Below are 17,405 nucleotides of genomic sequence, written 5' to 3'. Positions count from 1 at the left end.
CTCTCAACCGTCAGGCTCTGAATAAAAAGGATATAACTACACTCACTCACCATTGAAGTTCCTACAACCAATGATCTCACTTTAAGGATTCTCATGTTCTCATTGTCTATTGCTATTTATTTATATTTGCATTTGCACAGTTTGTCATCTTTTGCACTCCAGTTGATCTTTCATTGATCCTGTTATAGTTACTATTCTGTAGAATTGTTAAGTACACCCACAAAATTAATCTGAGGGTTGTATAGTGACTTTCTATATACACATGCATACAGATTGAACTTTAAGTTCCTATTTTCTTTTTTGCTCTTCTACTCAGCATATTTGCTGACATTTTACTATGCTGTAAATTCAACTATACTACCCTTCAATGCACTGGCACTAGTATCCAGTGTCCAGAATCCTGAGTCAGAAGGCAGTACAATATCAATGGATGTGGTTTTAGATCTTCAAACTTTTGATCCAATTTAAAGTGTGCCAGGTGGCCAATAATGCCAAGGTTCTGGTTTCTCATAGTACTACATAAAAATCAGATCTATTATTCACTGAAACATACACATCATGAATGATACAAAATTCTTTTATTAATACATTTTAAAAGGAATATAAAAGGAGTTAAATCTAGCTTAGACAATGTTTGTTTCAAATGGAAATAAATCTAATTTATACAAAGTGAAAAAATAGATGCCCCTTTGAAGAGGGAATGTGCTAACATGACAGTCAATGATATAATTTTAAAGTCAAAACATCTGTGCAAAGAACCTGATCTGTACATAAACAGATGGTGTCTCTCATTGCTGCTACTTTAAGGCAACCCTATGAACAATACATTTGGAATTCCTTAATAAAGTGACATTTATGCTTAGCCTTAAAGCAGCTAGAATTGCACACAAATTGGTCATTTAGCAAGTCTTTGCATCTGTAAAGATTCTACTGACCATACACTCGAGGTATAAATATCCAGTAATCAAACCAGAACAATTCTACACTTGCTTTCATACTTGAAATTTGTCATAGCTACAAATGTATAACCACTGCAATTGCATATTTTAGAATTAAAAGGACCTTTTCTGTTGTAGACACCCAAGATCAGAATCATCTGAATATTTAAATATGTTTTTCACCTTGCAATTGACGGAAGATGAATAAAGCTATTATACACTCCAAATGATTCTGCTCCATTGCACCAATGTTGCTAAATTGAGCTATTACACTTGAACTACAAACCAAAAAAAGTTAAAATCTTTAAAAAAAAGATCAGCATAATAAAAGCTCTAATGTCATGGATGGGTAATCCAAGAAATAAAGGATTGACCAGGCAGTGTCATTGTTACAAGATCTCCAAATTACATGCTGCTACAGCAGCATCAGGTCAACTGATACAAAAAAAAGCAACTGCAATTGAAAGGTTTTAAAATTGGCTAGTCTGTTAATACCATCTGTGACAGAAGTTCCAGTCCCTTGGATCATTTTTCTGTGAGCCTTGACAAACTTCCAAAACGCCAGGAAATGCAAACACAAACAAGCTGTTATATTTGCACTGGAGAAACTTGGAGTGTTTTATGTCTTTTGTAGTGTTAGCTTAAAAAAAATCAGGTGCTGAACAGTCTCCGAATTTGTTCAAATTACAGTGAGGTTGAGTAGACTGGCACATGTGGGCAGGAACACATGTTGAACATGATCAATTTCAGAACGACAAACTGGACAAGCCTGTGAAAAATAATAGTTATATTTTAATGAATAGCTCAAAGATAAAGTGTAAAACACTAAAGATGTGAAGCTAATATTTTCAGAGAAACAATATGGAAAAACTAAACTCCACAATTTACTAAGCATTTCCAGCTTCCTATGGTACTGGTAAAAGTCTTAAGCACTCTATATTAAATTTTCTGTTAAACATTTAATTTACCTTCTGCATTAGTGTAAAAGAGCAAACTTTAGATTTCCCAAAAAATTAAGTGTAGAACTGAGAATTTTTGTATTCTGTTGAAAGTAACATATTAAACAATAGACCACTTTTCAAATAAAAACTTGATTACTTTGAGGGTATATAGCCCAGTGCATGATTAAACAAAGATAACAAACAGGGTGCTAATGATCAATGACAGAGTTGAATGAACTAAACTGATAGATGAAATGGAAATGGGTGTAGAAAGAATCAAGCTTGAACGACAACCAAACTGTGACAGAATGTGGCAGATGTGACAGTTAAATGTTCAAATCATCGATTCTTACACCATGGCAAGAGTAAGCATAGCAACAAGACACAAGGTGTCACCCTGCATCAGCAAGGTCTCTTCCAAGCAGAAATTTTGAGGCTGACAGGAGTTTCAAGATGTGCTATCCAAGCTCATTTGAAGCAGTAAGAAACTGGCAAGTCTAAGGGCTGAAAATGCAGTGATTGATCACAGAAATAGAGTGCAGCAGAAATCAGAAGTCCAGTACCGCGTTAGAGTTTACCACTCTAAATTCAAACCACTGGAACACAAATACACCCCTCTACAGTCTGGAGAAGTCTTGTTAGAAGTCTTCATGGGAATTGCTGCCAAAAAGGCATTCCTCTGAAGTGGAAACAAAGCCAAAAGACTTGTCTATGTACAAAAAACACAAGGACTGGGGTGCTGAACAATGGTAGTAAGTCATCTGGACTGACAAGTTAAGATTTGAAATTCTTGGCTCAAACAGGAGGCAGTTTGTCTGTAAGAGCTGGACAGCGCTACATGGATGAGTGTCTGCAGCAAGCACGGTGGAGATTCCTGCAGGCTTGAGGCAGCATTCCTACATATGGTGTTGGTGATCTGGTCAGAATTAATGGAGTTGTCAATGCTGAGAAGTACAGATTCTCATCAATCACATAATACCATCAAGGAGATATCTGATCGGTTCCCAGCTTCATCCTGCAGCAGGACAGTGGCCCTTTCTTGATACTTTGCTGCATGCTTGAGTGCTCAGTGGGGGGTGACAATGCTTTTTTTGCTGGTGTGGGGAGAGGATCATTGCCTTGCTGCTGCTTGTGTGTGGGAAGGTGGAATCTAATGTTTTAACTGTCATGCACTCCTGCTTTTGTGGATGTTTGCGAGGTAAAAGAATTTCAGCTTGTATATTGTACATGTTTCTCTAACATTAAATGTACCTATTGAACACAGGCCAAGGTCATAAAGAACAGTGTAAAGGAAAAGGAGTCCTGAAACAGATGGTATTGCATCGAGATCCCTGATCCCTGGAGAGAAGCAAACGAAACAGCTAAAGTCTGCAGAACAACTATAACATGTTCCCCAAGGTGCTTGGAACAACCTACCAGCTGATTTTCTTATACAACTGCACTACAGCGCATGTAAGAGAACTGATGCAGTTTGAAAGGCAAAGTATGGTCACACCAAATATTAATTTAATTTTTTTACTGTTTATTGCTCTTTATAGTTTTGATACTTAGAAACTTCATTTTGAAAGCATCCTCACTTCAGAATTATTATTTTTTTTTTATAAAAGTGTGCCAAGACTTTTGCACGACCTACAAAAGTAGGTGTTGCTAAGGTTTTTCAATGCCCAAAGCATTCACACTACCCATCACCACTGTCTGATATAATACCACTACGTACTGCATTCATTCTCTACAACTTGAGAAAAGTATGTCCAATTATAATAGTTCAAAAACTCTCTCCTGGGACTAGCTGCTAGATTTGACCCAGAGAATAGCACTCTTGATGGTTGCATCTCTGGCAAACTATTCTTTCCTTAATTGTTCCTTCCTTGTGTCATATGAACTAAGAAATAGAACTATACAACCTAAAATGAGATCTGAACAACTTACATTGTGGATTTAGTCTAACAGCTACAGGTATGATTCTAAACAACTGTAAGATTGCTGTTGTTTTATTACAAGGCCAAATTGTTATAGACCAGGAACTGCAACATGCATGCCCGGCATGAGATTAGAAGCACAACTGAGTGCTTTGATTGAACTAAATAAACAAGTGAGTAACAAATTGTAATGGGAACGTTGCGTCTGTACAATCTGAATCAAAGATCACACTGTCATTGAAGGGATCAAATTTGGTACACCAAACACTTCAAAAGCAAGATGTTTGTGAAGGCATGAGTCCATGGGTTTGTGGAGAAATGTAAAAGTCAGATTAACAACTGGGGGAGTAGGACAGTGTTAATACAATCACTCCTAAGCAGCTAGTGGATAAACTGTCCTTGTTGTCTCTCAACATCTCTGTAATGATCTTGAGACTTCCTGTCAGGTAGGCCACAATCAGTCTGTTAGCAGAAACATCTCTAGCTCCATCACACTGAACACCAGCACCCACCAGGTGTGCATGCTGAACCCAATGCTGTTGGCACATGACTGCACCACTAAATCCAGTTCAAACTGATGACACAACTTTGGTTGGTCTCATCGATGACAACGTACTAAGGAGGTAGAGTGGCTGGTGGAATGGTTCAAGCACAACTTTGAGTCTCAATATGAACAAGACCAAAGAGAACCACCACCATCTGGTATGGGAATTGCAAGACACCTGACTGTAAGCCTCTACAAAGGATTGTGAGGACTGAGATCTTCGGGTGTCTCCCCTACCTAGAGATACTGATCTGAAGCACTGCATATGCAGAATTCAGAAGAACGAGAGATCATAGAAACAAAATTATGAAAGGGATAGATAAGAGAGGCAGGAAAGTTCTTCCCACTGGTAGGTGAGACTAGAACTAGGGGACATAGCCTCAAGATTCAGAGTAGATTTAGGACTGAGATGAGAAACTGCTTTTTCCACAGTGGTGAATCTGTGGAATTCACTGCCCAATGAAGCAGTGGAGGCTACTTTTGTAAATATTTAAGACAAAGTTGGATAGATTTTTGCATAGTAGGGGAAATTAAGGGTTATAGGGGAAAAGGCAAGCAGGTGGAGATGAGTCCCTGGCCAGATCAGCCACGTTCTTGTTGAATGGCGTAGCAGGCTTGGCCATATGGCCTACTCCTGCTCCCATTTTTTATGTTCACAGCTCTTGGCATTGTCAATGACCCCTTCCATCTGTTCAACTGCCTCTAACTTCCCCCCTCCCCCTGACTGTTAATCAGCATTAAGACAACTATTCAGATGGGAAACAGCTGATTGCCTCAGGCTGTAAGACTACTGAACTTCCTGCCATTGCCTAGATCTCATCATTTATAAAGTGCTAGTAGTGCTTTACTATTTACTTTTTAAAGTTGTCTTACAAATGCACATTATTTGTGGCAACATTACTTGTGTTGTACGAGTTATATCCACTGTGCAGCTTGGTCTGGAGAAACATTGTCTCATTTGGTAGTATACATGAGTACGGTTGAATGACAAACTGAACTTCAGCTTCAAAAGGCACCAGAGTCAGTGTTTTTAGGCGGCTGGAGTGTTCAATGCCCTTGTCCTGCAGAACTCAGTACTAGGTCCTTTGAGTGCAGTTTGGCAACATGGCTGATCATGTAACGCTTCCCAGTCTCCAGAAGTATAGTTAGGTCATGAGAAGCAAGTGGATTTGAATTGTGGAGATTGTGTCATGTGATGCCTTTATCTTGTGCTTAGAGAGCAAACGTGATAAAAGATGGCATAATAAAAGTGCCAATAAGTGATCTTGGAATGAGTGTTTGTAAATCCCTGAAATCAAGATGGAGAAAGCAGTTACACAAACATACAGAACATTTTTATTCTGTGTGTCAGTTAATAAAAGGCAAGAGGCAAATTGCAATTGGGCACATAGTAGCAGATTCCAGTCCTAGATACAATGCAACTGGAAAGATGTATTTTGGTGTTGTAAGATCTGGAAAACTAGTTATGGAGACCAATAAGACAAGATTGATTACATGAAACAGAGTGAAGCAAGGTTCAGATGAATAAAACTACAAGTGCTATGACACCAGCAGGAAGGAGTCTCAATAAGCAATGGGATGAAGGGGAAAGTTTCATTAATTTCCAAGTACAAAATATTTCCCCAGCAAGGGTTTGAAATCTGCTCAAAAGACAGAAATCCTCCCCACATACACTTGAAGAGGTATAACATACAGGAATGCAAAGTGCGGAAGCTGAAATAAGTGTTTCATTTTTAGTTACCCATGATACCCCAGCTATTCTTCCCAAACCCACGCCAGGGAGGACAGCAAGGATAAGCAGACATTGCCACCTGCAGGTACCCTGCAAGTCACACCATAATGAGTCGGAAATATTAAAGCCCTTCACTAATACCAACTCTAAATCCTGGATCTCTCTCAAGTTTTGCAAGAGCACCGAAAGGATTAGAAAAGGTTCAATATAGCAGTATGCCACTGGCCACTGTCTTCAGGAGTAATTTGAAATGGGCATTCCTAGGGCATATTCTAGAGTTAGGCTATTTAACAATATCAATTTCAGCAGCAACCAGTCTTCATTTCAGAACGTGGACTGCAGATTGAATTTAAAATGCAGCTTTGAACAATGGTCTTCCTGGAGAAGCAGACAGGGGTGGATCACCTGAGATGTCTGCATATGCATGAATACAGCCAGAGAGTCTATGGGAATTAACATTGATTTTGGGTGTCTGGAGGGTTGGTTTGAAGACGGTGTTTGAAAATTACTTATCATTTGAAGCAAACAATGTATCCACAATGCAACTATAGAATCGTCCTGGTGTTACCTTTGATATAAGGAGGTCATGTAATACTAGGTCAGGCAGGTCTCTTCCTCCAAGAGTGTCTCAAATATGATGCCTGCTGGTCATTTTGCTGAATAAAGACTTCTATATCTACCAGCTTCAGTGTTTCTCCAGTGACTTTGTTCACATTCACAACATTAGGGGCTCGTCTGGGATATATTCATATCCCATCATGCAGCCAGCAATCTCAGCAGTCAAAATTGGTAAGTATTTATTTATAGAAGATTAGTACTCACACTTAGATCTGTTCAGGTCAGTGACTATGGATCATGAAATATCACAAAAATAGTGGAGAGCTGAACAAGTAGATATAAAAGTAGTGTAAGTGTTTGAGAGAGACCAGATGCTGTTAATTTGGTGAAACAGGCCCATCAGTTCTGAAGGGTGGTTACTGACCAGGACACCAGTGGGATGTGTGTAAACTTGTTCAAGAAACTATTGTAGCAGACTCGTTTGCGAGTGCATTTTCGGAATAAGTCTGTAACATTGGTGTAACAGTTCTAAATACAAAGGAATATGCCCTTTGGCGTATTGGGCTTTAATTACTGACTTTGCTTGTGACACTCATCATGAAAACAAAACGAAGAAAAAGTGGGTGGACAGTGTGGTGAAGAATGGGGATAAGCTTAAAAAGATGTTAGCCATAAATCTGCCACTGGAATATTTTTTAAGAAACAAAGGGGGCAGGCACAAGACTCACAGTGACTAACACCAAGGAAATAGGCACAACCACTGAAGTATTTCACTGAAATTAAAGTGAAAATTACCTGCAGTTGACTAGCACAAGTATCACAGCAAACCATGTGCCCACAGGGACAGAAGGCTGTATTAATCTCTTCACCACAGCAAACCATGCACAATAATGCTTCTTTCAACTTTCTAAGCTTCTCTTGGAGAATCTGGCTTTGCTGACAGCTTAGTCCTTCACAATTATTACAGTTCAGTTCAAGGTCTGAAGACTTAAGTGGAGAATTCTGGCCATCTTGATCACTGCTTGGAACAAAGTCTACAATGCCAGCATTATATAATGCTCTTCGCGTATGGTCATAAACCTCCTTGGATGTGCGTTTGATGTCAAAAACGTATTTCTTGCCAAGATTGATGTTTTCATTGAGAAATAAAGAGGCAAGATGGCCCTTGAAATCTCTACTATACTGCATCATGACGGCATTTGTTACAGTATCACACCTGAAAAGCAATTAAATTCCAGAAATTAAAAAAAATTCTTCTGAAAGTGGCAGAGTCATACCAGAAAGTAGTCCAGGGCATCAAATTACAGTTTCATGAAGTGCCCTATTTTAATCTACAAAACAAAAATATTCATAGGTTTCTTTGCATATGAAACAGAACTATATTAAGCTGAGCATCTGAATTTCAGCAAACCAAACATATTGCAAGAGCAATACACACTTCAGAAAGATATTAACAATCAACTTCAAAAGTGCCACAAAAAAAGCAAACTACAGGGAATACACAATACAAAAGTGTGACAGAAATCTTACCTATAAAATGCATGGGTTTCAGTTATTGCACGGTAAAGGGCACTTGCTGCTCTGGTGCTGATCAGTTTCAGCATTAACACGACGCTGCCCAAATCCTTGGTGATGGTTAGGTAAACATTTTTCCCAGATTGGGTTGCCATCTGGATAACTGGATATGAAATCCTGCAAGATCAACACAAATGATCAAGTGTTTAAATTCAGGGATTATAATGAAATCAGAAGATTTTAGTATATACTATTACATTAACTTTAGTACAAATTCAGATACTGCAACATGCTTCTGCATTACTTCCAGGAAAATTAACAGGAAATTGATTCAAAATAGTTACTTATGTGTTAGGTCTAGCATGCCCATGGGAGTTTAAAATAAGTGCTAATCAAAATGACAAGGCTGAAGAATTGAAAAATCTGTAAATACTCTAGACTACTGCAGAATAACTGATTTAAAAGTCATGGTCCTTCAGGTTGAATATTGAGTATAAGAGTTGGGATGTAATGTTAAAATTGTACAAAGCATTGGTGAGGCCAAATTTGGAGTATTGTGTACAGTTCTGGTCACCAAATTATAGGAAAGATGTCAACAAAATAGAGAGTACGGAGGATTTTACTAGAATGTTACGTGGGTTTCAGCACCTAAGTTACAGGAAAAGATTGAACAAGTTAGGTCTTTATTCTTTAGAGCGTAGAAGGTTGAGGCGGGACTTGATAGAGGTATTTAAGATTATGAGAGGGATAGATGGAGTTGATGTGGATAGGCTTTTTCCATTGAGAGTAGGGGAGATTCAAACAAGAGGACATGAGTGGGAGGGCAAAAGTTTAGGGGTAACATGAGGGGGAATTTCTTTACTCCGAGTGGCAGCTGTGTGGAACGAGCTTCCAGTAGAAGTGGTAGAGGCAGGTTTGGTGTTCTCATTTAAAGTAAAATAGGGTAGGTATATGGACAGGAAAGGAATGGAGGGTTATGGGCTGAGTGCAGGTCGGTGGGACTAGGTGAGAGTAAGTGTTCAGCACGGACTAGAAGAGCCAAGATGGCCTGTTTCCGTGCTGTAATTGTTATATGGTTTATACGGTTTCTATGTTTAGCACTTGTGTTTTTATTTCTACACTGTAATGCTTAGCTAATCACTCAAGGATTTACATCTTCTCTAATATTGTGTCTGCCAGAATTTTTTCATATATTAGCTGTCAAAACTACAGCCCAACCCTTTACAGTTGTGGCAAAAAAGGAAATATGCAATGATTGCTTCTTTAAGTAAACCAAGATGGCAGAAGTCTGGAAAAGAATAGTTTGACTCAGTCAATAAACAAAAAGTTGACAGATGGAAGGATGATCAAAGGAAATGCAATGTTATCCACTTGAGCAATAGATTTTAATGTATTCAATGAGTGCCATTGTACTAAGAAAGCGAGTTATTTACTTTTATTCCAGCAATGTGGTCTTCATTGTAAGTGGGGTGGAGTACAAGAATAAGGAAGTCTGGAAGCAAGAGGATATACACTGGGGCTCTTGGTAACCAAAAAGAGTAGTCACATGGAGGGAATTTCTTATTGACGTGAGGCTATCAGTCTTTAAGAATCACATACTTGCAAGCTGCAGATGCCAGACCCAAGATAAAGCAATGACACTAAAGGGCAGAGCCCAGAGGTCCATGGGGTCTGCTGTATTAGATTGCTTAATAGATAACCACAGATGACAGCAAGAGGCAGATCCACACCACAGGATTGCTTTACATACTGCATAAAGCAAGCCATTAATCTCCTCTACAACCACATTTCTACAGCACACATGAAGATCCATCTCAGACAGCAGGTGGGAACTATCATGGCCACCTTAGCCCTCAGTTACTAAACTATTGGATAGAGCCTAAAACTTAGATTACATAGTAGATCAACAGTCAATGTCATCTTTTTGCATCAACATTACAAGTTTAAGATAGTTTAAGCAGCAGGCTCAAAGGGCCAAATGGCCCAATTTTGTTGCTATGCCTTATGGTCAAAAACACCATTTACCTGTTAATTAGAGTCAAGTCTTCTTTGCAGACTGATATATCATTTGGCCCCACACCAATTACCATCTTTTGTCCATCTCCATCTTTTACAGGATGCCACTCTACACCATAGTGCTCCAATGTACATGCAATCTGTAGAACTTGATATTCAGCTGTACATCGACTCATTCCTTCCAAACCCTTGTGCTTGGCAACAATACTGTTGAAGAGAGCAGTGTTTGAAAACATGGTCAAGTGCTGTGATATACAATGGGAGGAGGAAAGAGGCAAAAACTAAAAAGTGAAATTAACCAATAAAAAGCTTATACCAAAACCTTCCCTCAAAATGTGCTCCCAATTTTCAATGCTCTGCTCAAGACCGCAAGAAACTGTAGAGTTGTGAACACAACACACCTCCCTCACAAGGACTGTCCACAATTCACTGCCTCAACATAATCAAAGACTCCATCCACCCATTACATTCTCTTCTCTCCCTCCCATCAAACAGAAGATACAAACATGTACGACCAGTCTCAAGGACATCCATCTCAATTACCAGATTTCTGACTCAATCTACTTATCATGGCCCTTGTAACACAGTACAGTGCAGGCAGACATTCTTTGCAATTGTATTTTTGTTACTGCTCAATATACTGATATAGTGAAGTGATCCGTACGGATAGCATGCACATATTTTCCACACTACCTCAGCAGATGGACATTTTATGAACCAATTGTCAAGTTGATCAAGGTTAATAATAAAGCCTACAACCTATTACAATCAGATTGAACACTATAGACAAGATTTGTACTTTTATATTCAATAACTGGGAAGGAGAACAGTTTGCAGCTTTCTGCAGTTAACTTACCTGTTTAAAATGGTAGTGGTTAAGTCATTTGCACAGAGATCTTCATAAGAATACTTGGCAGTATTTTGGTTGTAGTCTCCAAATTCCACTTGTGCCAGAAGTGCACTCAACGTCACAGCTTGCTCTGGTGAACACTGTAAGCGCCCCCCTAGAAGGTCATCTTGTACATGCATAAAGAATTGATGCCTGGAGTTTAAAAAAAAGAAAAATTCAGATAACTTTAGCTATGATTCAAGGCAGAATGCAAAACCATTAAAAAGTTAGTTACAGAATGCTTAAAAGTTAAGAAAATGCTTCCCACAAAGTGATACAGGGTGAATACAATCTCCTATCATAAACTCAAAATACAAAAGCTTCATTGACATGGACATCTTTGATAATAATTCAATCCTTGGAATTAACCCTCTGAAGTTAGAAATACTATTGGCTCTTTACTAATGGGATAGAAATATGAAATGTTAGGAAGTATATAAGTATAGAAGTAGAGAGAATATTAGGAAGGATAGAGTTAAGAAATGCTTAGGAAGTACAAGGTCACTGTACATGAAGTCTCTGTACTATAGAAGATCTGGCTTACAAAAATCCAACTTTAGTACAAATTCACCCAGACTCTGTTCTCAGAGACATCAAGAATAATACAGCCACAACCCAAATATCAATGCCTTCTCAAACTCTCCATCAGAAGATATTGAACTTTAAGCTACATCTTGGTAGTGCATAGTTAAACTGCTGATAGTTTACTTGCTGAAGAGCATACCAGTACCCCTTGTCACTTCAACTGGGCTGTATTCAGATACTTGACTTGTTGGAAACACCAATGCTGACCTTCCCCAGTCTACTTGTTGCAAATCAGTCCCCAAGGGCAGTCAAGAATTTACTCATTTCCAGAAAATAGTTTATGAACAGTTTTAGGAACATAACCCTTACATAACTGAGCAATCCCCTGTATTGTCATTAATTGCTCCACCGAACAAGAATAAATTGTACATCCACCTTCTATTCCAAAACTGCAGGTGCATTCAACAATGGGTAGTAGGATTTGAGCGACAAATGGAAATAGACTGAAATATGCACATTTTAAAGTGTTGTGCAAACACTGCAAGAACAATTTCTGCATTAAACATTACATCTATCTCTTCCCCGCTTCTTTCTTAATCCCTCCACCCCACTCACCCATCTCTCCCCTCACATGGTCTCACCCATCACCTGCCAGTTTGTACTTCTTTCCCTCCCCTCCTCCTCATTCTGGTTTCTGCCCCTCTTCCAGTACTGATAGAGGGTCTCAGCCCGAAATGTCAACAAGTCGATTTCCCACCATAGACTTTGCCCTACTTGCCTTGTTCCTTCAGCATTATGTTACTCAGTATTTCCAGCATCTGCAGAATCTCTAGTGATAATGTTCTTTAATCACCAAATCCAGCTGTTAAACTCAGCTAGTAGCACAACGAAATTAGCAAACTTATCTGTCAAGGCCTGCTCAGTTAGATAACCAAGTTCTACTCCACAAGACTTCGGTAATTGAAACTTGGTCTGTTCAGTTTTTGATGAAAAAACAAATTCCATTCTAACAGAATGGCACTCGTTTGGACCTTACCCTAGAGCAAACACCCCCCCCCCCCCCAATAAAGTAGTTTGAACTTTCTTAAACTACACAAGAAAAAAAATCACTATGGAACTTCAAGTTCTAGACAAAGTCACCATCAATTATGTATTTTTTTTTAAAATATAGGCAGGGATGGAAGCAATTTAGCTCCACTTCAGAATGTCCCTTAAGCAAGAACTTACTTACAAATTAGCCCCACCGTTCCTGGCTTTGAATACAAAGATGCAGCATCAAAAGTTCAGCTGCAAACTGATTTTCTAATTTGTCCAGTTATCAATGTAAAAAAGGCAGCATGGAGGCAGACTGCATGGTTTGTAAGTAGATGGGGAAATTTCTATGACTTCAAAAGACAAGGCTGATGACAAGAGGTGCTGGGCAAAGACCTATTTAAAATGAAAAGGGCAGCATGATGATCAGATAAACCCAAAAGAAAAACCACTATAGAGCAAAACAGGTGAAAACAAAGGCAATTTTATTAAGATGCTTAATTTAGAAACACGTTGAACACTTTGGGTTTTAAACAGTCATAAAAGGGGAAGTGTGCAAGAGTGCAATGTGAAGCTGGCATTACGTCACTTAGACAGAGGCTCCAGCACTTCCACAACAATTCAGAGGTAACTCTAGGTCATATGCTTACAATGTAAACAGAAGGTTACTGGAGGTCAATCTGCATCACACACCCGCAGTAACAAAAGACTGCATAGCCGGATTTAACTTTACAAGCAAGAGACCAGATATACCCATAAAGTACATACATAATAATGATTTTACACTTAAAACACTTGAAAACCCACTGATCAATAAATCCATTCCAATGTCAATTGAAATTTAGTGTACAAAATGTCATAGCTATGATTTCAAAGATCAAAAGCAATCCAGATGCCCAAGTTTTAAAAGCCTTTTTCACTTTTCTGCATTTAAGAAATCAATACTATATATGAAAATTCTGCTACACCAATCAAATTAGAGCCAATAATAGGCCATCTTTGCTGGATAAACTTCTTTCCAGCACCAATCTAAGTTATGATCACTATGAACCTTCAAACAACTACAATAACGACAATGGAAAATGCTGGAAACATTCAGTGGATGACATATGAACTGAAGGAGGAAAATCTCAAGTGGCATTTCATCTAAAACAACTCCGCAGTCATGAGTATTTTTCTATCTCACCATCTACAGTACCATGATAGTTATTTTTACTTAAACAATGAGGGCAAAAACTAGAAGCCGAGCAAAATCTCAATTCTGAAGCAGAAGATATTATGGCAATTCAATATTTTCCAAAACAGGGCAAGAAGAGAAATCAGTCACAAACTTTTGCAGTTCAACCAATAATTACTTACAAGGGGAAGAGTACAACATTTGGCAAGGTTGGTTATTACCTCATTTAGCCAGAGACCACAGCACTTTGAAAACATTGCAGCTCACTCGTCAATAATCTACATATTTTCAGCAAACTTCTGAATGGTATAACAAGACACAGAGGATATTACTTGTGACATTAAGAGTCATTGTATGAGTGACCAGAATTGCAATTTCACAGCTGACACCAACTTACAGGAAAAAATAGATGTGGAAATTAACCCTTCATTTTCAGACCAGCAAGACCCAATTCAAATATCAGCAATTTCAGATAACTAGCTGTTCCAGTTTGTACTAAAGCCAGATACTAATTTATACCAGAACCCATACATTAACTCTACACTGACACAAGTCTTTCTAGTGTGCCCGTATTTCAAGTATAGCTGAATGAGTGAGCGTATGCCTTCGACAACATACCAGACGTAACCAAACCAAAAGCCATTGACAAACCAGATTTGGAGTCTAAGCTCTAGATCTATGACATTCAAGACTGGTGATCTAGAACTATACAAGTCCAGGTATGACCTACAGAAGGGCAACAAAAGCTATTTGGATTGAGGTAGAATTGGATGGATGGTTTACAGATCATTACTTCCTACAAAGCGAAACCTAATTATATGAATGGCTGTGATGCTTCACTCGCCAATTAATTGTGGCACATCATTCAGATAATCTGTCCATTTCAGCAACTCAAAGTCATCCTGTAAATGCCCTTGTATGATCTCTGACCATGCCTGCTTTGTCCTCACCATTGGTGCTGTTATCTTTGGCTTCTGCCTATACACTGGGAGTACAAGTACAGCCAGATGATCAGACTTTCCAAAGTGTCAAGAGTAGCATGGCATGGTAAGCATTCTTGATGGTGGTACAACAGTGGTCAGGTGAGCTGGCTCCTCTGACTGCTCAGGTGATCTGTTGGTGGCAGCTGTCCAAAGACTTTGAGCTGGTCTGGTTGAAATCACTCATAATTATATGGAATGCATCGGGATGTGCAAGCTGATTGTGTTGCTCAGCTCCTTCAATGATCAGTTTTTGGTCTTAAGAGTTGTCCCATTTAAGCAGCTACCCCAATTAACCGATGGCTCAATTAACCAGAATTCACTATATTTAAAAAAATGATCTGCCGCGAGCACTAGGACCCTGAAGCCTTTGTCTGGTTGCAGCGAAAGGACTGGCTCCTACCACAATGACCTACAGTAACACTCGCAACAATGGGGTTACCATCAGTCACTTGTAAACAGAACACTAAATACTACAAAAACTTTGAACAAACGGTAACACGACCAACAACAAAAACACGCGAAGTAAAAACTTTAATGTACACACATTAAATCAGAAAAAGTTTGCACGTTGGAGACTGCAGATGCCAGAATGTTTTGCAAAACTTTACACATACCTAGTTTGTTCCTGCAGCAAGAGATGAGGTTCGACAAAAAATTTAACTCGCAGTTTGAATTTATAAGGTGGCATCCCTTCGATTTGTTGGGAAATCCTGTTCCTCAGGTTGAGCCAGAGGGTTTCCCCTTTGTTCGCGGAGTATTGCAGCCCCAAATAATCGTCCTCTATAATCCCGAGTCTGTGACAAACCTGGCAATGGAGCAAATGTATCGTTTATAGAAATTGCAAGAACGAGATTGTTGATCCAATATCGGGGCTCTCCTTAAAATAAACTCGTTAGTTTTAATTCACAACAGCTTGCACCCCGAATATTAACCATATCAGACTCTAAGCCAACATAACAGAAACAAGAGTAATAAACCGGTGGTAGGGCTTATTTAGAAAGTTAAACATAAATTAGTAAAAAGGCAGAGCTTTTTTTTAAAAAGTTTTGTCTCCACACTTAAGGAAACACCGCACAGACCGAGTTGCCCCACCAAATACATGCAGACCCCACCCGTTCAGACCCGGAGCGGAGAGCCGCGGTCGGCGGCGTGAACCCCCACACCACCCCGGGGAAGGAGGGGGTGGCCGATGTCCTCACCTGCTTCAGGCAGTCCTCGCCGTTGGCTTTGGGATCGACTTCCACCTCCATCACCACGGAGTCGGGCCTGGTCACGTAGCACAACATTGCGGCCAGACTTGTATCGTTCACCGCTACCTCCCCTAAGCTGGCGCGGCGCTGCTGAAGCCCCGTCAGCTGCTCACGGGCATCCAGGCCCCGATTGCCCCCTCGATTGCACAGCCAGGCCTTTCCTCTCCCAGAGCCGGCCTTCCCGCTAGCGTAGCCGCCGCCGCCGAGCTCTCCGACCCCCCGCTAACGCAGCCTCCGACCGCTGAACCTGCGGCCCCTCCACCGGCTCTGTCCGCGCGCCTCCTCGTTCCCTTGGCAAATACTCGGCCTGACGTCACCCGCGGCCCGCTCAGCCAATCAGAAGCGCTAGCCGCTTCTCCCTGCCCAATCGGGAGCTTCCTCCATCGCGAGCTCTGGGGGAGCAGCTGATGCGAAGCGGAGGGGTGGGGTGGTGGGAAAGCATGGGGTTGAGAGGTTGAGGGGTTGAGGGGTTGGGGTCGGTCGGTGCAAGGTCTCTGCTTTTCGGGACTTGCCTGCGATAGTGGTAACTGCCCGCCCCCCAACAGAGATTGGCTCCGAGTATGTGGAATTCCCCACTATTTCCGTCATTGGAGATCTCCGGCCCTCTCGGTGGGAGCAAAAAGTATAAATGCATAGGCTAGGTCTTTAACATAATTGGGAAGTGTAATCTCAATATTTTTTTATTTTGTTGGGGTCTCGAAAATTCTGATTGGGTGTCACTGCCTTTCTGTATGGAATTCCTTTGAATTAGGTCTGTCCAGTTAGTATTAAGAGAAATAACAGTCCCTTAAATAAAAAGAAGCTATCTGTTGAGAGAATACTTATAACTTAGATTATTCCTATTACCTTCCATCACTATTCATCATCACCATTATGTGTCGTGATCCTATGGCGTGGGTGACCATGACCATGATTATCCTTCGCATATTTTCTACTGAAGTGGTTTGCCATTGCCGCCTTCTGGGCAGTGTCTTGACCAGATGGGTGACCCCAGCCATTATCAATACTCTTCAGAGACTGTCTACCTGGCATCAGTGGTCACCTAACCAGGACTTGTGATCTTCACCAGCTGCTCAAATGACCATCCACCTCCTGTTCCCATGGCTTCACAAGACCCTGATCGGGTGGGTGGGGGGGGGGGGGAGAGAGCGGGTCACACAGAACTCCAATCCTGTAAACTGCCAACAACTTGCTGACCTGGAGTGGATGGGCGCGGTGTGGTCACCAGCCCTTGTTCTCACTGATCTGCCAGCCTGACATCCAACCACGGACGCTGGCCTTTTTTCACCTTTGTTTCTATGTCTTCAGTTTTCTCTTATTCTTCAGGCAGTGATTCATTTCTGTCCTCCACTGCCTCTGTTTAACTTGTTTTCTTTCTTATTGCTG

The 17,405-nt window shown here is 40.3% G+C and overlaps 1 protein-coding gene across 1 annotated transcript; it reads right to left on the bottom strand.

Moving 5' to 3' along the window:
- Nucleotides 1-561: 561 nt before the first annotated feature.
- Nucleotides 562-16,403, bottom strand: mylipa (myosin regulatory light chain interacting protein a). The gene is made up of 7 exons (XM_059945534.1): nt 15,969-16,403; nt 15,384-15,574; nt 11,020-11,205; nt 10,173-10,370; nt 8,163-8,324; nt 7,428-7,848; nt 562-1,707 (listed from the first exon to the last, which is right to left on the bottom strand). The coding sequence occupies exons 1-7, from the start codon at nt 16,053-16,055 to the stop codon at nt 1,618-1,620; spliced, it is 1,335 nt and encodes a 444-aa protein (XP_059801517.1). The 5' UTR covers nt 16,056-16,403; the 3' UTR covers nt 562-1,617.
- Nucleotides 16,404-17,405: the final 1,002 nt, after the last annotated feature.

The sequence above is a fragment of the Hypanus sabinus genome, chromosome 20 (genome assembly GCF_030144855.1).
Source record: "Hypanus sabinus isolate sHypSab1 chromosome 20, sHypSab1.hap1, whole genome shotgun sequence".
Taxonomy (NCBI): Eukaryota; Metazoa; Chordata; class Chondrichthyes; order Myliobatiformes; family Dasyatidae; genus Hypanus; species Hypanus sabinus.
The sequence above is the reverse complement of the archived record's forward strand: the minus strand, read 5'-3'. Positions and strand labels throughout refer to the sequence as shown.